At 39.7% G+C, this 23,693-nt stretch overlaps 1 protein-coding gene across 2 annotated transcripts in view; it reads left to right on the top strand.

Annotated features, from left to right (window-relative positions):
• The window catches only part of LOC102695273 (proline-rich protein 5), an 85,052-nt gene that overhangs the window by 13,037 nt on the left and 48,322 nt on the right, over positions 1-23,693 (top strand). Inside the window, exons 2-3 of one of the 2 annotated variants that reach the window (XM_015353268.2) lie at positions 1,521-1,634; positions 7,723-7,803. In XM_015353268.2, coding sequence (XP_015208754.1) covers positions 1,531-1,634; positions 7,723-7,803 — 185 coding nt within the window. In that variant the 5' untranslated portion in view covers positions 1,521-1,530. Of the gene's footprint in view, positions 1-1,488; positions 1,635-7,722; positions 7,804-23,693 lie in introns of those variants that run through there. The other variant, XM_006633763.3, reaches the window with a different exon arrangement.

Genomic DNA, 23,693 nt, shown 5'->3' on the forward strand with positions numbered 1-23,693 from the left:
TAGCAATTTGATACAAATCTGCCTTGTGCCTTTCAAAAATGTATCCTTGTTTGCTCTAAAGACCTTCTTTGTTTTCTGCAGAGTAATCAATTGGTGCTGGCTTTGCACTGAGGCATGTTTTAGATGAGTGCCAGAAGAAGTATGTGGGTTTCAGAGAGAATTTTTATCCTGGTGTGCTTTTAACCCTTCCACCTATACACCAGAACAAGAGCCACATGAAGCCTGAGTCACCTTCTGTGATCTATAACTGTGCTGGAGATTATTTAACATGTGAGAATTGAAGTCAGAGTTGATAAAGTATAAATCAGCACATGCAAAAAAAGTTTTATGTGCTCAAAAATCATTAGGAAAATCAGCTGATAATCATCTTATTCTATTTTACAGATACTGTAGAACAGGTTTTGACCTAAGGCTTTGGGATATGACTTAAACTGTGAAGAGGATTAGGGTTTTCTTTTTAACATGCAATCAGTCAATAGTAGTAGATGTTTTTTATCACATTTTTGTCATTGTATCAATGCTTTACTGATGTGTCCCATTTCTGCAATTTTTACAAATGCTTTAAGCAACCCATATTTTAGGTCAATGTAAATTGTTAAAGCGTTTTCTTCATAGTCATGTTGTGATTTACTAATGTCTCAATTATGATTTAGCATGATAAGATTTAAAAAGGTCTTCCTTGGTTGAAATAGATCTAGTTAACTTTTTTCTCCTCCTCCAATGTTGTGGTCTTAGTAGTTATCACTTTTTGCAAGCTGTCAGTATATTCTTTTTGTGTGGATAGTAGTAAATAAACACTGGTTTTGTGAGATTTGTTCTAGGCCAGATAGGACATAATTTGACATACTTTGCAGAATTTAATTCTAAACATTTTCTCTATAAACTTTTGAAAGACAAAACTAACATACACAGAATTCTGCTTTTCACTTAATGTAACATAATCTATTGTGTAAAAGTGCTTCCTTTTCTAATATTTGTTAAGAGCTATCACAAAAGTAAACTGTGAAGACTTCTCTTACATTTAAAATGAAGAAAAATTTTGGTAACGATTTCTTGATGCACCACTGAGCCAGTATCCCAGTAATTGTTTCACTTTGGTGTCACCTCAGGTAAATGTCAAGGATTTGAATTCTATCAGCATTTTCAATGGAATGCAGACGTGGTTTTAAAGCTGAAGCAGTGACTGTAAATGGGTGTCTGAGAATGTGCATGCTTGTCTCTGTAAAGGTGCTTCAGTCCAGGAACAGCCTCGGTCGATTACATTAGTGGCACAGAAGTTTTGTAAACTGCCTCTGGAGCTGAAGGAATGTAAAATAATAAGAAACCTTTGGTTTCTGTAGAAGTGGTAAAATATTAACCTTAGGCTCATGACCACACAGAAAAAAGTCTTTGATCGGGAGAGTGAAGTATTTTATAGAGGGCATACACCTTGCATACATACAGTAAGCTCATTGTTATTGCTGTAGGATGGAGTGTACTATGTGAAGTGAATTTTTTTTTACCATGCGGACTCTTTATAGGTTGAAGTTAATGAGTTCCCCGAGCCTCAGCGACCTGGGCAAGTGTGAGAAGGCAGTATTGGATGAACGAAGCACACAGCAGAGACGAGCAGGCGCAAATGCCACTTGGAACAGGTAATGAATCTGTCATTTATCTTTTAATTAAGTTATCAGTTTCCATGATAGTGGCTCCTTAACTGACAAGAAGTACAAAGTACATGGTGTTTCACTGTGTCTTGTGAATTATGAATCTCAGGTGTGCTGTGAATGTCTAAGCAGTGGAATGCTGGACTAAAAGGGTTTATATTGAGGCTTTAAGTAGAAAAAAAAATAGATCAGGTGGGTAGCTGCGTCAGGATACGTAGGCTGTAAAGGAACAAGTAATAGGTTTATTCCATGCTGGAAAGAGAAGAAAGAAAACATAACGTTTCGGCCGTGGAGCTTTCTTCGGGTGTGAAGAATAAAAGAAACATCATAATCTGAAGACAATCCCCGAAGAATCCAAAAACACACCTGAAGAAGGCTCCACGGCCAAAATGTTGCGTTTTTCTTCCTCTCTTTTTAGCATGGAATAAACCTATTACTTATTCCATAGAAAAGAATATTTGAATTTAATTTACACTTGCATCCACAAGTTGAGATGTCATCATAGAATTAAACAGCTCATGAAAATAGCTTGCATAGCTACTTTTGGCAACATTTAGAATAAAGATGTGAAGGGACCTGCAAGTGAGCAGAGTGTATTTGTCAGTCATAACGACTTCAAGAGGTACAGAAAAGGATACTTGTATTTGTATGAAGCAGCCCTCTGAGGTGTTGAACTCTAAGGTGTTTTTTCCCTTAAGATCTAAAATTCACGTCAAAAAAGAAAGGTTGTGGGGGGTTGGGATATTTTAATTGGTAGTTTTGTTGAATTCACATTTCAGGATATCACACTTTATGACTATTCTGTTTTAATTTGGCAGATATATACAGATGTAGCCATTCAAAATGCGCGGGCGATACCGCATTATTTTCTGGTGCGCTGTACGCAGTCTACCGCGAGTTACCGGTAAATACCGCTACTTACCGTAAATTCTCCTATAATACCGCAAGCAAAATAATAGTATCCGGAATTTCCACAAGGTGGAGCTAATTAAGCTCAACCTGTCATGTTTGAGCTGTTGCCATCAAAGTCTTTAACGAAGATATTACTAATAGTATTAATAATTAATGACCTTGGACAAGCTGTAAGTGTAAACTCAAAAGTATTGCCCTGGTCCACATTCTTTTTTTCATTGACCGTCTTTGTAAAAGTAACACCACAGCATTTCGCAATCTCGCATTTGTTTCCAATCATGCAAAGTACAGTAATTTTTGAGAATCGATTCACCATGCCTTTCACATGCTCATAAAAGAGATTGATTTAGGAACATAAACATATTACCGTATGCAAACTGTACTGTATACAGTATGTATATGTATATTTAATGTCTTAACTGTGCCCGTTTAAGTATTGAATATTTATATGGAATTTTACCACTGAAGGGAAATCTTAGTGCCTGAGCATAAAAGGAAGTAGTTAGAAATTATGGAACGCTCTGTTAAAAGCAAGGGAGTTTTTATGTCCGTTGCAGTTTTTTTGCAATATGAATATAATTATATCGTTATTAATTTCTTTAGATACACGATTCCATATTATATTCCCTTTTAATCAAATTCTAAAAGTATGCTTGTTGACTCCGGTATCACGTTAGTTAAAGACTTCGATGCTTAAAATGTTTAGGGAGAAATGGAATACTGGTGTGTATGTTTTCTTTGAAGTACAGAGACCAGCCATATACTGTATGTTTAAGTTCCAAAATTAATATCGTTTATGGCCTTCACACGCGTTGCAGTATGCTCCTATTCTTTTTATGCTCAGGTACTAAGATTTCCCTTCAGTGGTAAAATGCCATATAAATATTCAATACTACAACGGACCACGAGTGACCCTGTCGGTCAACCAATCACGTACCGCGGTACCGCGCGTCATCGTGCGTCACAATGCGCAATGCCGTAACCAATTACCTCCGGTACGTGTGTGTACCGCGCACATGGAATGGCTGCATCTGTATAAATATTTCTAAATAAAGGTTATAAGTAACAAAGAATAAAATGGTAAATGTCTGAAAATTCCAGCCTGGGCCTTAGCATGATAAACTTTATATTCAGTGTTCAATTAAGTTCATTATTGTCGATTTAATGAAGGCTACAAATGTAATGAAAAATTGTCAGGCTTGCGCTAATGCACAAAATTTTATTCCTTAACCTTTCGTAATATGGACTAATGTCTTACATCCGTAGTATATTAAAAATGCAACAAATATTGAATGTCTGTCATATTCAGAAAAAAAAGAGACTGTAAAGGTACTTGAATGTGAATATATTTTTATTTCATTACCTCTTTCTGAATGAAGTACGTGTTTCATTTAAAATAAACCCCATGATTAATAAAGTACTTTAAATGAAACTATATTATGTATCGGTCTGTTTTTGTATGGATGTTGACATAAATGTGAGTAGTCTTGAATTACTAGTGGTAATATAACTATTAACGTATCATATTCAGAGATAGTAAAGTTTTGTTTTGTTGTTGAATGGTCATTAATAATTTCTTATAATTTATTCAAACCTTTATATTCAGCTGCTAAACTTAAGTACCCCCACCTTCACCATCTGAATATGGTTAATTCACCTAGAATTTTTGCTTTCTGTTGCAAAGATAAATGGGTGGTCAGCAAACTTCAAAACTGTATAACTGTATCACTGGTGAAAACAGCTTGGTTTTCTGAAATATACATTTAAATAAATGAGTGAATACCATTTTTTGAATAAGGGTGCATATACTTTGGTATGCAATTCTACATACTGTAGTTTGAAAATTGTACTATGCCATATATCATCTACTGTAAAGTATATTAAAACATCTTCCCAGTTATCCACTATTTACTCTGTGAAAAAATATTTTTAAATGTTGTATTTCTTAAAACACTGCACTTATCCAAACAGGTTATACATATGACAGAAATGTAGTACTGTAGGCAGCTGTGTCAGCATGCATAGGCTGCAAAGGAACATATCCTTTGCTGAAGAGAGAAGATAAAAAACACAACGTGTTGGCTGTGGAGCCTTTTTCGGGTGTGTGACAGAAATGTATCCATCTTACATTACTCAATAATATATCAATCTATACATATATCAATATATCAACGTAAAGGCTAAACCTGGTATTAAATTTTCCCTATAAAATTCTTAGTCTTTCATTATATGATGCTTGCCCACTAGGTCAATTAAGATATAATGGATCAATTAGATTTTTTAAGTATTAGCTGGGGGATGGTGTCAGAGAGCCATAGTTGCAGTAATTGATTGCCATCATGTTATGCAGTGTGTTATTGTTCTAGATCAGTGGTTCTCAAACTATGGTAGGCGGAGTGCCGCCAGGTGGTACGCCATATGACCCTGGAACTTTGTTGTGTGCACCGACGGGTTTTCATGTTTTCTATTTTAATATGTGTTGAATATGCAGCCTACATACTATGATACAGCCCGTGCTAATACTTGAGTGGACACAAGAGCTACTATGTAATTCTATACCATTCTCTAGGAATGCGTGCTACGAATGCAAGTGACCAATTGTTTTTAAAAAAAGTTATCTCCAGCAAATAGGGAGGTAGGAGAATGTGCGTGAGTTTGGAACAATGCCAATGTTGTAAGCACAGGAATGCATAGAAAAGCCTGCTACGAACACTGGCAATCTTGTGAGCACAGGAAAGCGTGATAGATAACAGAAAAATATTTAAGAACTGTTCTAGGTTGATTTGAGAAAAATCCACCAAGCATCTCTGTGTTTCGCTTCCATGCAAGTGAAATAAAAACATCTTTTAACTTCTGAAACGGACTCCTGAAACGGAAATGGGGAAAAATGAAGGCTTGCAGATTACTAAGGCAGGTAAGCCTCACACTATTTTTGAAGAACCTTATTTACCGTTGGCAAAAGAGCTGACACCTATTATGTGTGGAGAAAAAGCTGCTAAATAGCTCGACCTGCTGCCCCCTATGAAAGACACAGCCACTCATAGAATTATTGATATGGTGGACGATATCATAAGTACACTGACAGAGCGTGTTAAGATGAGCAGATGCTTTTCACAGCAATTAGATGAGTCTGTAGATGTCGTTGATTTGGCCAATTTGTTTGTTTACGTTAGATACGAGTTTGAGGGTACGTCCCATGAGGACTTTCTGTTCTATAAGACACTACCAACAGGAACTACAGGAGAGCACATATTTCAGCTTCTGAATGAATTTATTGAAGAGAATGGCATCGACTGGATAAAATGTGCCCGAGTTTGTACAGACGGTGCTGGAGCAATGACAAGTCGACACAGCGGTGTAGTTGCACGAATTCGAGAGGTTTCTCCAGAAATGAATGGACGCATTGCAACGTCCACCGCGAGGCCTTTGCCGTCAAGAAAATGCCTGAGAATTTAAAATCTGTTAGACTCTGTTGTGAATTGTATCAAGGCTCGAAATATGAATTCACATCTGCTTTGCTTGACTAAACAGGCTCACCCCTCTCACTGAAATGGTACTTTTTATTGTTTATTTTTAATTGTTGTTGTTCCTGTTTCTTTTTCTGTAAAGAGCTTTGAGAAGCCACCTTTAAAGGTGCTATATTAAATAAAGTTTATTATTAGAATATTTATTATATGTGTAGGTGAGTGTGTGTGTGCACGTGCTCTCATGTTGGTCATTGAGAATTTCTGGGGTTCCTATGAGAAGATGACTTGTAGGTGGAACTTGGATGCTTTGGTTTGATCAGATACGAGTCCAAAAAGTTTGAGAACTACTGTTCTAGATGGAACTCTTACCAATCACCATGTGATGATGCGTCTTTTTAGATGGCCATAGACAAAAACAAATGCTGCTTGAAAAAGTGCAGGTTGTAACGAGAGGGAAATGGAAATAAATGTATGTGGTTATCATGTGCTTTTATGGATTGTCTTCAGATTATTATTTAATAATATAATTCACTAGGTTTAATTGTGCAAATTAGTAGGTGATGCATAAAACCTTGGGCTCAGGGCTATTTTTCATTTTATCAAAAACAGGCATATTTAAATTGATCATAAGAACATAAAACATTGGATAACATAGGTGCATAAAAAATTAAAAGAGGGACATTCAATCTATATAAATACATCATATTATTGGTCCTAAATGCACTTCCTGTACCTTTCCTCTTGTGTTCTATTTCACTGTTTGTCTTAAAGTGAATCATCACATTAACTTTCTCGATACCACTGAGGATTTAGAATTCTTAAAGTCTGCATGTAGTCCCCTTTGTTCTAGAATAAAATAATTCAGTTAGGTATTGAATTATCAATCAATCATCCATTTTCTAACATCTTTATCAAATACAGGGTCACGGGGAGCTGGACCCTACTCCAGTAAGCAATGGGCACAAGGAAAGAAACACCCTGGATGAGTCACCAGGCTGTAATCATCATCAGGGCAGACAGATACAAATACACAACAGGGCCAGTTTTTCCAGAAGCTAATTAATCTACTAATATGTTTTTGTTCTTCTATAGTTTTTTTCTTTTACAATGAAGTTGTGTTCTCTAATAAAAGTAAACTAGCATTATTCAATTTAGTTCAGGTGGGTAGCTGCATCAGCATGCGTAGGCTGCAAAGGAACAAGTAATAGGTTTATTCCATGCTGAAAAAAAGAAGAAAGAGAACACAACGTTTCGGCCATGGAGCCGAAGAAGCTGAAGAAGGCTTCACAGCCGAAACGTTGTGTTCTCTCTTCTTTTTTTCAGCATGGAATAAACCTATTAATTATTCAGTTTAGCTTGCCTAAAACACCAAATTATTCAGCTCAATGAAAGCCTTGGATTTGTCTGTACATTGTTCAATAACAAAACTACTTCAGAAATAAGATCGTGCCACATATCTCTTCTAATGCTTTGGTCTTTTGGCTTTCTGTATTTAGTCCCATAGAAAATATATTATTGTTTAGAGTAAGCTGAGCAGGTGTTAAATGTTAATTTCATTATCCTAACCTTAGTAAAATAAAACTAACCGTTCTTATTTTGCATTCTAATAGAGGTACACTGAAAGAAGTTTAAATTTTGGGTAAGCAAATGATTTCCTTTCTGGAAAAAGAAAGTGATATTTTGTTGTTTTTTTTCAGCATTCACAATGCAGTGATCGCTGTGTTCCAGAAGAAGGGGCTTGCAGACAATGAACTTTATACCCTGAATGAGGGTGTGAGGTTAGTATGACTTTCACTTTAAAGGTGACTATTGTGACAAAGCTACAATGCTGTATCTCACTTACAAAAAATGCTGCATTAAACATTTGAAAACATCTCTGGGATATTGAACTTCGGTTTATTTTAAAGGCATTCATTCTGGGCAGAAAGAGATGAAAATGGTAAAATAGGTTCTGTATTTCTTTTATGTTTTCATTTGGTTCAATACAGTATTTTAGCAATAGAGTATTAATATAGTCATTTATTTCTAAGTTGTTCCAAAAACAATGACTTCAGACATCCTCAAGGAATAGAATTTAGAGGCACTGTATTATGTACTTGTTTATGCATGTGCAATTGATCTCCTTATTATTTTTTAGTTTGATTTTTATCTAATAAAACAAACATACAGCACTCAGATCTATGGAAAATTAAATTTGCTCCAAAATGCCCACATCCACATGTGATGGCAAGTTGTATTAAACTGTTAGTAAATGTTTTGAACATTAAAGCATTTTAGCTTATCCTTGCATGTCAGTGATTTTATCTTAATTCTTCATCTCATATATTCTGTTCGATTTGGATAAAATGGCTGTACTTGCCATTCAAGTTGTTCATCCACATCCACAAAGACACATCTTCACAGCTATGTCCTCAGTACATCAGCAAGTGTGATTGCTGCTTGTAATGCAGTTTAGGCTCGTCCATTTTTTAGAAAGGTTAATGTTTTAGTTCATTTTTAAATATGAAAAGTTTACTTGTTCAGGCAAATTTCTGAGATGGTAATCCACGTAAATTTTCAAGCATAGACACACATCTCAAAGATAATAAAGTGAAAATTACAATACTAAATGTAGTATATGCCTTTTCTTATAAAGGTTTAATATATTGAAATTAAGTGTGAACAAACAGCATGAAATCTGTAATTTCAGCATCTCTTCTTTCTTCTTTTTCACCAGTATATTGCACTGTACTTATGTTTACAATGACTGCTGTCTTGAACTTTCCTGAACAGTGTCTTTTAAGCAGTTTTTTGTGCATCTAATGGAAAAAATACAACCACAGTACAGAAGGAGGGGAAGTGGGACAGAGCTACCCAGAGTAGTGGAACTGCTGCACAGTGTGCAAAGACTGGAGGGGCTGTGCCACAGACACATGTACAGTAGCATAACAATGGAGTATTGTCAAAGGTGTGGGCTGTAAAAAAGAAAAATCTCTTAATTTAAATTGCAAGAAAGTTAACTTTCAGAGGCAAAAAAAACCTACTGTGTAGAATATATTTATCATTAAGTGGTTTAGGTTTCCTTACATACAAACAGATCCTAATACAGTTAATAAATCTAAATCAACAGAATTCAACATAATACTGGTAAATACCTTTTTGTCTTTTGTGTGATTGTGCTACTGGAAATCATTGGGTTTGTTTTGTTTAAATGTACATATTGTATGCAGACACAGTGTCTTGCAGAAGTAATCAGACCCTTTCTAAAGTGTCCCATTTTGTGAATTTACTAAATGATGCATACACATTTTTAACTTAATTGAAAACCTGAATGAAAAAAAACTAAAGATGTTTCAGGGTAAGATAAGTTAAAATTAATTTAAACAAAGATGAAAGAGAAAAAATAAATTTGTTGAGTGCATAGGTATTCAGAACCATGAACTCTCTTAACAGCTTAAGAGGACAGCTGGAAACAGCTGTGGTTTATTATTTCCAAGTCTTTTTGATAACACTATACAAACTTTGCACAAAACTTTTGCAAATATTTTTTTTTATTCCCCAACTTTTTATTAATAATAAGAATAATTGCTTACACTTATATAGCGCTTTTCTGGACACTCCACTCAAAGCGCTTTACAGGTAATTGGGACTCCCCTCCACCACCACTATGCAGCATCCACCTGGATGATGTGATGGCAGCCATAGTGCACCAGAACACTCACCACACATCAGCTATTAGGAGGAGAGCAGAGTAATGTAGCCAATTCATAGATGGGGATTATTAGGAGGCCATGATTGGTAAGGGCCAATGGGAAATTTGGCCAAGACACCGGGGTTACACTCTACTCTTTTCGAGAAACACCCTGGGATTTTTAATGACCACAGAGAGTCAGGACCTCGGTTTTACGTCTCATCCGAAGGACAGCACCTGTTTACAGTATAGTGTCCGTCACTATACTGGGGGATTAGGACCCACATGGACTGCAGGGTGAGCGCCCCCTGCTGGCCCAACTAACACCTCTTCCAGCAGCAACCTTAGTTTTTCCCAGGAGGTCTCCCATCCAGGTACTGACCAGGCTCATACCTGCTTAGCTTCAGTGGGTCGCCAGTTGTGAGTTGCAGGGTGATATGGCTGCTTCTTGGCAGATTTGTTGCTCAAGCTCTCTAATGGACAGCAGTTTTCACATTTTCCTACAAATTATCAGTACTATTGTTCACAGATTACTATATTTGCATGTACAGTACATGGACTGGGGAGGGATCTGTAACCTAATTTTGTAGGTTTAGGGTCGTGGGCAGGAGCTTGTTTCCTTCAGTATGCCCATTGTATTGCTTAAGTCTTAAATTAGCCATTGTAAATGGAGTAATTTCTCTTTTCTGGTCACTAACCACAGCAGCAGGTGTCCACATATCCAACTGAAAATGTCTATATTTAAGTCAGTAAACTTTCCTTTTGAGTGTTGCAGCCTTGCCAGCTTTGAAATATAAGTTTCATTGGAACACTTTCAGTTGTTCTACAAAATAACAATTTGTTTTCTTAATCACAGAAATCAAAAATAGTTTTAGTATTATAGCTTTAATTATAGATTGAAATACCCGGATCCAAACTCTAAATTAAGTCTTTTGTTTTCCCATTGCTTACTCGTATGTTGGTTCACATCAGTCAGATGAATTAATTGATTTTTTTCAGAATTGCACAGTGTAAATGCAAATTAAGAACATATTTTCTTTTCATTGTATTTGAAAACATGAGGGCTGTCCAGAATGCTCTGCATTAAAATATTCTGAGGCAATTAGACCGTTTGCCAAAAAGAAAATGGCATCTGGCATCTAGAGTAGCTCATTTGTTTCAGACTATCACAAACTTTTTTTATAATGTAGTACCTCCTGATTCTTTAAGTACTGTAACATTTATGTTTCCTGCTTGTTGTTGAGAATTCTGAAATTATCATACTGGATCCTGTAACAATTTATGGTGAAACGTAGTTTAATGTCACACCATCAAAACTATATGGAAACCATAAGATATTATGCTAATATGCTCTAAAGCAAAATGTGTATTTCTGTATGTTTTAAAGAAAGCACTTCCGTGTAGTATTTCTTCCAGCTGGAAGTTGTAATTAATCAAAAGTTCTTCCTCAGTATTTAATAAATTAAGTAAATGCCCCCAAGATGTGACTTTTATAGCTGGTTTCATAGGTGATTGAAATCTTAGGTGCTGTAAATGAATAAAAGTAAAGATGTTAAGAGAAGAGGGGGCTTTGCAGTAATCCAGCAATGTAGATTATGATATATTTAAGGCAATACTGTTACAGGTTCGGTAAGAGAAACCAAATCCAGTGAGTGAACCCACTTGCTGGAGCGAACAAAGCCAAGTCGAAATCCGAAAGCAAACTGTAATCGTAGGAACGAGCCGAGAGTCCAGGGGAAGCAAGATATCCGAAAGGGAACGAGTACCGATGCCGAAGCGTGATCCGAAGTCGTAGTCCGTAGAGCAATCCGAGAATCCAAAGGTAGCCAGTAATCCAAAACAAAGCGAAAGTACCAATCCAAGCCGAGATCCGAAAAGCCGAAGTCCAAAGGGAAAAACCGCAAACCGAAATCCAAGACGAACACAGGGTAGAAGTAGCGCAACCAGGAAGCTCGAAAGGGAAAACCAATACTGAGCAACAAGGTAGGGAAGGACAGGTGTTTAAGTAGGATGAGACGGGGATGTGGTGGTGAATGGGAAAACTGATAGGTGAACTGATGGATAGGGGCTACGCCTACTTCTGCCTCCTCTGTTGCCGAGAGGCAGGGATCGTAACATTACCCCCCCCTCTACGGGCGGCTCCTGACGCCCTAACGGGACGATCCGGGAAGTTAAGGTGGAAGTCTTGGATGAGGTTGGGGTCCAGAATATCCTTCTCCGAAACCCACGAGCGCTCCTCCGGACCGTAGCCTTCCCAATCGACGAGATATTTTAGGGATCCACGAGACCATCGGGAATCCAGGATTTTATTGACCGTGTAAGCAGGGAGTCCATCAATTACTCGAGGTGGTGGGGGTTTTTGTTGCGGTTTAGACAGGGTGGATCTGTGAAAGGGTTTAAGGAGGGATACATGGAAAGTAGGGTGGATCCGAAGGGTAGGAGGCAAGGCCAGTCTGTAAGTTACAGGGGTGATCTGGGCGAGGATACGAAAAGGACCAATATACCTGGGAGCAAGCTTGCCAGAAGGTTCCTTAAGAGAGAGGTTATGAGAAGATAACCAAACAAACTGACCACGTCGAAGTCTGGGCGGGATACGATGGCGCCGATCAGTCACCTTCTTCAGCTGAGCTGAGGTGCGAAGAAGGGTGGCTTTGGCCTTCCTCCAGAAGGTCTTCAGGTTAGAGATGTAGTCCTGAACCGAAGGTACCTCTGTGTTGGGATGGGAGTCAGGGATAAGAGGAGGCTGATAACCTAAAGCACACTTAAAGGGAGACATGCCAGTAGATGTGGTATACAAAGAACTCTGCCCATGGGAGCAAGGACACCCAATTATCATGGGTAGAGGAGATATAAGTCCGTAAATAGGTCAGCAGTTCCTGATTCATTCGTTCTGTCTGACCGTTGGCCTGAGGGTGATAAGCTGAGGTAAGTGAGACTGAGGCGCCCAGTGACTTACAGAAGGCCCTCCAAAACCGGGAGACAAACTGAGGACCCCTATCAGAAACAAACATGCAGTCGGAAGATATGCTGTACAAACAATTCTGCTAGTTCTGGAGCTGTAGGTAAAGATGGTAGGGGAATAAAATGAGCAGATCTGGAAAAACGGTCAACCACCACCATAATAGTCATGTGTCCATGGCTGGGTGGAAGATCAGTAATAAAATCTACTGAGAGGTGGGTCCAAGGACGGTCCGGGATGGGTAAGGGTTGAAGAAGGCCCGCTGCCCCCATCTGGGAAGACTTCATTTGGGAGCAGATAGAGCAGGCCTGGACATATTCCTTGACATCCTTGGCCATAGTTGGCCACCAGAAGTCTCTGGAGATGAAATCCACGGTACGGTGGAATCCAGGGTGTCCGGCGAAACGGGAGTCGTGTCCCCATTGTAAAACTGCCGATCTGACGGAATTAGAGACAAATAACTTGTCCTGAGGGCACTGAGGAGGTACCGTCTGCCCTACCAAGGCTCGTCGGACAATGTCCCATCTTACCGCTGCCAGGAACTTACCAGACAGGATGATGGGTTCTGGAATCAATTCGGCCTCAGGGGGGTCGTGGATCCGTGAAAGGGCGTCTGCCTTGATGTTCTTGGAACCTGGAGTGTAGGTGATGAAGAAATTGAATCTGGAAAAAAAAAGGGACCACCTAGCCTGGCGAGGACAAAGACGTTTGGCCGACTGCAGATACTCCAGGTTTTTATGATCAGTGTAAATTAAAAAAGGGTGATGAGCACCCTCTAACCAGTGCCTCCATTCCTCCAATGCCAGCTTAATGGCCAAGAGCTCACGGTTACCGACATCGTAGTTCATTTGGGCAGGGGATAACTTCTTAGAGAAGAAGGCACAGGGATGAAGAATCTGTTTTTCTCCATGAGGTTGGGAGAGAACAGCACCCACACCATGGCCAGAAGCATCCACTTCGACCACAAAGGGCAAAGTTGGATCAGGGTGTTTTAGGATGGGGGCTGTAGTGAACAGGTGTTTCAGACACTGAAATGCTTCTTCGGCTTGAGGGGTCCATTTGCCTTGTTTAGGTCCTTTACGGGTCAAAGAGGTTATGGGAGTGACCACCGAGCTGAAGTTTCGAATAAACTTCCTGTAAAAGTTAGCAAAGCCGAGAAATCGTTGAATGTGTTTGAGATTCTTGGGAGTGGGCCAATCAGTAATCGCCGAGACTTTACTCGAATCCATTTCCACCCCCACCGGCGAGATGACGTACCTTAAAAAGTGAATCCTCGAAGCATGGATGGTGCACTTCTCTAGTTTGACATATAGTTTATTCTTAATGAGCCGGGAGAGTACTTCTCTGACATGGAGAACATGATCCTGGAAGGAATCAGAAAAAATTAATATGTCATCTAGATAAACCAAGACAAATCTTTGTAGGAGATCACGAAAGATGTTATTAATAAAAGATTGAAACACTGCTGGAGCATTAACCAACCCAAAGGGCATGACCAAATATTCGTAATGTCCATGGGTAGTCATAAATGCCGTCTTCCATTCATCCCCCTCCCGAATGCAGATTAGGTTATAGGCCCCTCGTAAATCCAGTTTGGTGAAGACTTTGGCTCCATGCACCGACTCAAGTGCTGCTGGAATTAGAGGCAAAGGGTACCGATTCTTGATTGTGATCTCATTGAGACCACGATAGTCGATGCAGGGACGAAGCCCACCATCCTTCTTTTCCACGAAAAAAAACTGGCACATGCTGGTGAAGTGGATGGACGTATAAGCCCAGCCTTCAGAGAATCTTGTATATAGACTTTCAGGGCCTCAGACTCAGAATTGGAGAGTGGAAAAATACGACCTTTGGGAGGGATAGTACCAGGCAAAAGGTCAATGGCACAATCGTATGGTCGATGAGGGGGGAGGGCCAAGGCCTCCTGCTCATTAAAGGCTTCCTGTAGATCAGAGTATTGAGGGGGTATGGTAGGAACCCCTGAAGGGGACGTCACCATGAGTGCAATCTTCACTGGTAGGCGACAGCATTTTTTAATACATCTGGGTCCCCAAGCTACAATCTCTTTACGGGAGCAAGAAATGTGTGGGTCATGCTGCTGTAGCCAAGGAAAGCCTAGCACCAGAGGATGTGTTGGAGTCTCCAGGAGATAAAACCAGATGTCTTCCACATGGGTGGCGCCTATCTGCAGGCTTATAATTTCCGTTTGCCACCTAATAAGTCCTGGAGATACGGGGGAGCCATCAATGGACTGGACACGAAGAGGGGTAGACACCAGGGTCAAGGGTAGTTTCCAAGCTCGAGCGACGGAGGCGTCTATAAAGTTTCCTCCCGCCCCCGAGTCTATAAAAGCAAGAAGAGGTCTCCTTTCATTACCCCAGAATAGGGTAGAACAAATAAAAAATCCTGAGGAAAGGTGAGGGAATTGAGTATTCTCACTCACCTTAGGATTCTGAGAAGGTGGGCGGCGCCTCAAGGATGAGTATGCAGCAGGGCAGGCCGCTTTAAAGTGTCCAAGTTTCCCACAGTACAGGCAGCGACCCTCTAGTTGGCGCCTCTCTCGTTCTTCAGGGGTTAACCGGGTGCAGGCTATTTCCATAGGTTGTTCCGAGTCGGCAGATCTGAAAGGTGATAGCCGAGGAGCCTCTAGTATAGGGGACCGAGATCTCTCAGCACTCCTATGACGAATTCTGAGTTCTAATTGCAATACCTGTGAAATAACTTCCTCCAAGGTATTGCCCAATTGCGGCATATTTACCAGATGGTCCTTAATTTCTTCACTGAGTCCTTGACGGAAAAGAAAAATAAGGACCTCATCGTCCCAGTGAGTCTCTGCTGCCGCTACTCGAAAATCTATAGCATAATCATGTACAGACCGGCGGCCTTGGTGGATGGAGGAGAGGCGGAATGCAGAGTCTTGGCCAACTACGGGACAACAAAAAAAACCCTTAAATATTTCTAAAAAAAGATCATAATCCTGAATTTCAGGAGCCCTGCGATCAAGCAGAGCAGTAGCCCATTCCAAAGAGCGGCCGGTTAGCAGTGAAACTATGAAGGCGATCTTGTCCTGAGGAGAAAAAAAAGTTTCCGGATGGAGCCTGAAAACCAGCGCACACTGTGCTAAGAAGCCCCGACATTTGGTAGGGTTGCCGTCAAACCTGTCAGGTGGAGTTAGTGGAAGAGGTCGAGGGGCAGGTGTAGCAGCTGGCGGGGGCGGAGCCGAAGCGGCAGCTCCAGCGTTGCTTCTTCGATTGCCGATGGGCGGCATTGCAGCAAATTCTAAGCGATATTTGTATTCACGATGTCCCTCTTGGATCCATGGCAGTGATGCAGCATCCAACTCAGATGGTGCCCAGCTCGGCAAATTTGACTGGTGACAGTGGCAAAGCAGTACAGATATGAGATATTTGAACAAAGTGAAAATTATTAGTTATATAGGAGGTAAATAATAATAATAATAATAATAATAATAATAATAATAATAATAATAATAATTGCTTACACTTATATAGCGCTTTTCTGGACATTCCACTCAAAGCGCTTTACAGGTAATGGGGACTCCCCTCCACCACCACCAATGTGCAGCATCCACCTGGATGATGCGACGGCAGCCATAGTGCGCCAGAACGCTCACCACACATCAGCTATCAGTGGGGAGGAGAGCAGAGTAATGTAGTCAATTCATAGATGGGGATTATTAGGAAGCCATGATTGGTGAGGGCCAATGGGAAATTTGGCCAGGACGCCGGGGTTAGACCCCTACTCTTTTCGAGAAATGTCCTGGGATTTTTAATGACCACAGAGAGTAAGGACCTCGGTTTTACATCTCATCCGAAGGACGGCGCCTGTTTACAATATAGTGTCCCCGTCTCTAAACTGGGGCATTAGGACCCACATGGACTGCAGGGTGAGCGCCCCCTGCTGGCCCCACTAACACCTCTTCCAGCAGCAACCTTACTTTTTCCCAGGAGGTCTCCCATCCAGGTACTGACCAGGCTCACACCTGCTTAACTTCATGGGTTACCAGTTGTGAGTTGCAGGGTGATATGGCTGCTAAATCACTTAAGGATGGTTCCACGTAGGCCAACCTCAGACTCAAGCCTGTGTAACAAAATACAATGGTCAACTGTGTCAAAGGCAGCATTAAGATCTACAGTAGGAGTACAAGCACTGTTGCATTCCCTGCATCAGTTGATAACAGAATATAATTTACAACTCTTGTTAATGCAGTTTCAGTTCTGTGGCCAGATTGGAATTCCTCTGTATTATTTGAGTCCAGATACAATTGAAGTTGGGCCACAACTCTCAAGAATTTTAGATAGAAATGGGATATGTGAGACAGGCCTGTAGTTGTTAAGAACTTGTGCATCCAAATTTGGCTTCTTAAGGAGAGGTCTAACCACCGCTACCTTAAACTGATCAGATACAACGCCAGATGCAAGAGACATGTTCATCCTACTATTAATAGCTGCCAGTACTTCAAGGGAATCTTTAACTAGTTGGGTGGGGATGGGATATAGTGGACAGGTGGTTGATTTTTTCTTAATAATTCATTTCTTGAGTTCTTGTTCATTACCTTGAAAAACACTGAAAAGGTGCGCACATTGTTTTTGTACTAGACTTTTTTGGTAGCCTCTTGGATTGTTAACATTAATGTTGTTAATTTTATTTCTAAAGAAGTCCATGAAAATGTCACTACTAAAGTTAACTGGTACTGTTGAACCTGCCTTATTTGTTAGATGAGCTATTGTCCTAAATAGGTAGCAAGGTTTATTTTTATTGCTTTCTATAAGTTCAGAGTAGTAGGCTAAAGGAGCTCTATATAGGGCTGGAATACTTGCAAACCAGTAGACCTCCATTTGCTCTCTAGTTTACGGCACTCCTGTTTTAGAGATCGTGTGTGATCATTAAACCATGGAGAGTGTCTAGTGGTTTTGACTACCTTAGTCTTTAATGGGGCTATTTTACCGAGGGCCTGTCTGACCACTGTATTATAGTTGTGTGTGATTTCGTCAACATTAGTACTAGAGATGAAGTTAGCATTATTCATCATGTTCATAAATATTAAAGAAGTACCCCCAGCGATGTGACGTGGAGTAATAATCTTCTCCTTGACAACTACAGAGGGTAGTTGAATCTCAAAAGTAATTAAAAAGTGGTCAGAAAAAGAGTTATCCATGGGATGGACTGACATATGATGAATATCAGTTCTATGAGTGATAATTGAGTCTAGTGTATGATTGTACACGTGTGTTGGTCCTATTATATGCTGACTACATCCTACAAAGTCAAGGAGGAACAAGAAGTTTTTACTGAAAGCATCTGTCTCTATGTCGATGTGTATGTTAAAGTTAACTTATATTACAGCTTTGTCTAAATTGATAACTAAGTCAAAGAGCAGTTCACCAAATTCAACTAGAAATTCTGCATATGATCCTGGGGGTCTATATACTTAAAGAATATATGTGGATGATTCGGATGCTATTTTAAGAAGCATCGTCTCAAATGTTTGAATGTCATTTATAGTTTTTAATTAAATTTTAGAGACTCGCTGAAGATGGCTGCTAGGCCGTGGCCACTTCCTGAACAACGGGCTTTCTGTAAAAAAGCATAGCCATTAGGTGAGGCTTCAACTAAAGGAATTGTGTCAGTGGGTCTAAGCCAGGTTTCTGTTAGTAGGCCCAGGTCAGAGTTGGTGTCAAGCACCATATCATTAACCAGAACTGATTTGATGCCTAATGATCGAACATTTAACAGTGAGCGTTTTATGGTAGTTTCATGTTGTAATTGATTTAAGCATACCAGTGGAATGCAGATTATATTATCAGCACAAGAGCCCCTATAGGAACATCTGATTTCTAGTCTAGGTCTAGTGAATAGTTGCTATACTCTGTCTATAAACAATAATTTCTGGTTCTGAACAGTTATGTGATTTATGGGATGGCATGTGGTACAGAACCAGGGTTGGTGCAAGAGGTGAACTAAAGGTGGGAGTAGAGACAGCACACGATTTAAGATCGCCAGGCTGAGGCAATTTGTCTTCTATATTTTGGGATAGAATTGATGATCCCCACCTGTCTGGGTGGAGACAATCGCGTTTATAAAAGTTGTTCCAGAAAAACATCCCAATTATTGATAAAGTTTGTTCTATTGGATGCACACTAAGTCTCTAACCAGCGGTTTTTGGAGTATAGCCTACTATAGTTATGTCCCCTCTGTAAGGGACCAGACACGATTAAATTCCAACATTTTCTTTGTGCTCTTGTGCACATAGAAATTAAGTTACTCTTTAATACCTTGAATTGTTGGTACTTTATATCATTAGTTCCAGTGTGAACAACCATGGTGGAGACTTCATTGCTGGAACATGTGTCTAGTTTCACCTCAATGTCAGAAACTCTGGCCCCAGGGAGGCATTTTTAAGTACCTTATCCACACTGCCGAGAGCAGAGAACCTGCAGAGTTGGATTGGGGACTGGTAAGCAGGAGCTTTTAGACCCCCGTCTGACCATGACCAAGGACTCCCGTGTGGTTGCTGCTGGTGCCACCACGGAACCGGAGACAGCTGTGCCGGGATAACACGAATTCTGTCCTCCAACTCTACTATAACTAATCCTTTCTGGCATTTAAAATTATCTACATTGTTGGTGGAACAGTCTACGCTGTACATGCCGCTGAACATGCAAAACACAGGGGTGCTCCTGGTGGAAAACATAATCAAGACTCACCCAATTGAGTCGTGCAATGGATAGCTTAAGAATATTGATAGGTGAAAAGATGCAATAAAACCACTAGGAATAAACTGTGAACTGTGACAATAGTCTGGTATATCTTAAATCTCTAAAATGGAAGTAAACAATTTCAATTGAAATTATTATTACAGATCTTATATCTGAGAACTGGCAATAGTTGGTTAAGGAGTCAATAAAATATTGTGCAATTATATTGTTTAGTCAAAATAAATTATTAAATAAAATAGGGAAATCCAAGTCTAGGAAAATGTGGTCTAAACATATTGGAAAATGTTAAGAAGACAATTCAAAGGACAATTTGAAGGACCAGAGCTCTCCACAGATAGTGTTAAAAGACCCAGAACAGAGGAAAACTAAGCATTCTAATACTATACTCATAAAAGAAATGTGAAATCAGAGTTAATGAGTTAGTTTGAGACTAACTTTTTTTTACAATGCTGGTAACATGCCCCATGAAACTGAAAGTGATGAACATGCCAATTAAAATACTCCATGTTATAGAACAAGCTCCAAGTGTCTTAGTACATTTTAACAGTAGGGTACCACAGGGCAGTGGCACAGTGGTTAGCATTGCTGCTTCACAACACTGGGGTCCTGGGGTGCTATTTGCGTGATGTTTGTATGTCTTCACAGTGGGTGCTTTGTGTGGGTTTCCAGTGGGTGCTCTGGTTTCCTCCCACAGTCCTAAAACATACTGTTGGATTGGACTGTAGTTCTGGGAAAACTGGCCCTGGGCCTGAGTGTGTGCGTGTCTGTCTGTCTCCCCAGCGATGGACTGGTGTACCCAGCCTTGTGGCCATTTCTAGAGAAGATAGTTCCATCTAAGAATACTTAAAAACAGTTTCAAGATGGAATTGGAAAGGGAAGGTTCTGTTTAACTTCTTAGAATTTTTTCAACAAGAAACAAAGATAGTAGTTCAAATTTAAGCATAGATAGATACTTCATTGATCCCGTGAGGGAAATTGCAGAAAGCATACAACATCATGTATTTTGGATGAGACGTAAAACTGAGGTCCTGACTCTCTGTGGTCATTAAAAATCCCAGGGCACTTCTCGAAAAGAGTAGGGGTGTAACACCGGCGTCCTGGCCAAATTTCCCATTGGCCCTTACCAATCATGGCTTCCTAACAATCCCCATCTATGAATTGGCTTCATTACTCTGCTCTCCTCCCCACTGATAGCTGATGTGTGGTGAGTGTTCTGGTGCACTATGGCTGCCGTCACATCATCCAGGTGGATGTTGCACATTGGTGGTGGTGGAGAGGAGTCCCCATTACCTGTAAAGCGCTTTGAGTGGAGTGTCCAGAAAAGCACTTTATAAGTGTATGCAATTATTATTATTATTATTATTATTATTATTATTATTATTATTATTATTATGTATTTATACTGTATTTCCTGAAAACTTTTGTCGTGGCCCAACTTAAAAAGGTGATTGCCCAATTAAAAGAAAAGGTTATGCATTCAATAAATCAAGAATAGGAAATGGCACATAATCTTAAGGGGCACAGCAATGATTATACAAAGGAAGTGGTGAAAATAGAAATAACAGCAAGATAATTACAATAAGACTTAGGCAAAGTCATGGATTGGGCAGGCACAGAACAAAAGTTATAATCAATAAGTACAAAGCCATTTTCATTTTTCTCAAAGCCAAAGATAATTTTCAGGACAAATATTGCTCCCTAAGATGTAATACCTTGGAGTTATTAAACTGATTTTGTATTTTGATGATACAGTATTTGTAGAATTTAAGGGAAGCTAGAGAAAATCTGTTAGGGAAGTATTATATCGATTTTTTACCATTTGTATTCAAGTTGTTTACAATATTGCATAACAAAGAACAAACAAAACCAACTAAGCATAAAGCAGAAATCTCTGTTGGTGTTTAAGGCTGAATAGTATTTACTGCTTAATCTTCAAATAAAGCAGTGCTAGCATATGATAAGTATAATAGGTTTTCTTATATGAGGTGTTGGCATAGTCTTTATTTTGCAATGAACAAACATCAGTTCAGTACAGTTATCTACTGTTCAAATAGTTTACTGCATTTCTTTCACTTGGTCTACTAGAGCCAGGCAAACAAAGGTCTGCCTGTGATAAAGGGGCTAACATAATGGGATCAGAATCAACAGGTTGTCAACATACTGTGAAGGCAAAGAGGAAAGTCAAGAATTTATTGTAAAAATTGTGTTTTTGAAAACATTAGCTATACTGCTACTCATATGGAATGGTATAAGCTTTGACCTGAAAAAAAGTGTTATTTATGTTCAACCCTTTATTTAAATGCAACCCTTTTTTGCGGGTTAAAAATATTTTGCAACCCCCCCCCATAACACACACAGATTTAAAAATTGTCATGTTGCATAAATTGTAAGCCTACTCACCTTTCATACAAAGTTTTGCAGCTCAAACTGCTTGTTTAAAAACATTAAGTTAAACCTTTAAGCAACAATAACATATTTAAAGAACCATGTATAAACAATACAAATAGCACTGAAAGTATATAAGAAAAATCAAGTAAAAGTAAGATTAAAAAAAAAGTTTTGAGCTCCCGTTTAAAAATATCCTCAGAGCCAACATTTCTAATATTTTTAGGAATACTATTCCACAGTTTAGATGTATAGCAGCAAAAGACTGCCTCTCCAGTCATCCTATGCTTAATTTTTTTAATAATCTTTAAAAGTCGTGCACTTGTTGCAGTAGCCTTGATGGAATTTACAGTATGAACAGCTTCATCCATTACTTGTTTGAGTTTGGGGGGTATTTCTTAGCCGTTAGGGCTTGTCTATAAATCATACAATGTGTCCACAAAGCGAACGGAGCAACGGCCTGTACTTTCGTGACTAGCCCACTGTGTTTTCCAGTCATAGCTAGAACACCATTTGTGCAGATTCCAACATGCTTGTTCCAGTCAATTTCATGCTCACATACATATATGTCCAATAAAACGAAAAGTTGATCGCCAGTGGCACGCTTCGGAAGAGGACAACAAAACAAAAAATCCTGATTAATTTCTCCCTCTTCAACAAATCTGACATAAACAAGCATTTCTGCATCTCCGGAGACATCAGTGGTCTCATCAAGTTGTAAAGAAAACTACACACTAGATTTTATCTTAGTGATCACCTGCTCTTCCACGTCTTTTGCCATTGCCCAATGTGGTTAGACACGGTATCATTTGACACTGGTATCAATGCTAGCTGCTCTGCAGCGCTTTTCCCACAAATGATTGAAACCGTTTCCTTAGAGCACGGTAAGAAAAAAGTCTCACCTAATGTGTGTGGCTTCCCAGTTTTGGCAATCCAGTAAGCCATGATGAAAGACGCCTGAAGTGGCTTCTGGTTCACAGTGGCGGCTCTTTGGAGGGTAGATCGTTGGCCTCTTGGCTCCTGTAGCTTTCGTTCAAAAAACTCAACAGGTTTATACTGCAAGTGTCTGGTCTGCAAGTGGCGTAGCAGTTTTGGAGGACTTGAGGCTTTCCTTAGCCAACACTTCGCCACAAAGCACACATAGCGGTCGTGCATCCTCTCCATTACTTGTCTGTGTAAATCCAAACTTTGGGTACTTTTTGACGTATTTTCTCATTTTCTTCGTTTTTTTTCTGTTCTGAGTTTTCTGCTGTGCATTTCTCCACATTATCTTTAGCTCCCACTCTTCCAATGCCACCTATTAAAAAATGTTCCATTGCTGGGATAATCACGAGTACTTTACCTTGCACAAAAAAAGTGCTACAAATATAACTGCAATCGTGGCCCACCCAATAGTAATTAATGTAGCGCCCTCGCCATGCACACCACAGAGCAGGCTGGGAGTTGTAGCTGTGGGATGGTCTGTGGGCTCAAGTCACCCTGCTAATGTAAATACTCTTAACCAGTGCAGGTGTATATAATAGTTAATTGTTTACCTCTGTTATTGTCCTTTGAAGTGTAACCACTCTGAACCGCTTACCACCTTAGTGTGTGTGCTAACCTTTGGTTGATCCTGTCTCTGTTGCCTATTGTGCAACCCCCCTGGAACTACGTGACCCCCAGGTTAAGAACCCCAGGCCTAGAGGGTCACTAGTCCATTGCGGCCATTATAAATCCCATTGTCAGGCTTTTGTAATCGCATTGCATTAGTGCCTTAGTGACCTTGCCTAGCATGCTTTAGCACTTGTTAGCAAATCCTGCATTGTTGTGTTTCATTTTAGCAGTATGGTTTTACTAGCAGAGTACTTAACTTGGTTAATTATATAGTCATTATATGTTTGGGCAGATGGAACCTGTTGACAGATTAATTTGCTG

Source organism: Lepisosteus oculatus, chromosome 7, assembly GCF_040954835.1.
Source record: "Lepisosteus oculatus isolate fLepOcu1 chromosome 7, fLepOcu1.hap2, whole genome shotgun sequence".
In the NCBI taxonomy this organism is placed as follows: domain Eukaryota; kingdom Metazoa; phylum Chordata; class Actinopteri; order Semionotiformes; family Lepisosteidae; genus Lepisosteus; species Lepisosteus oculatus.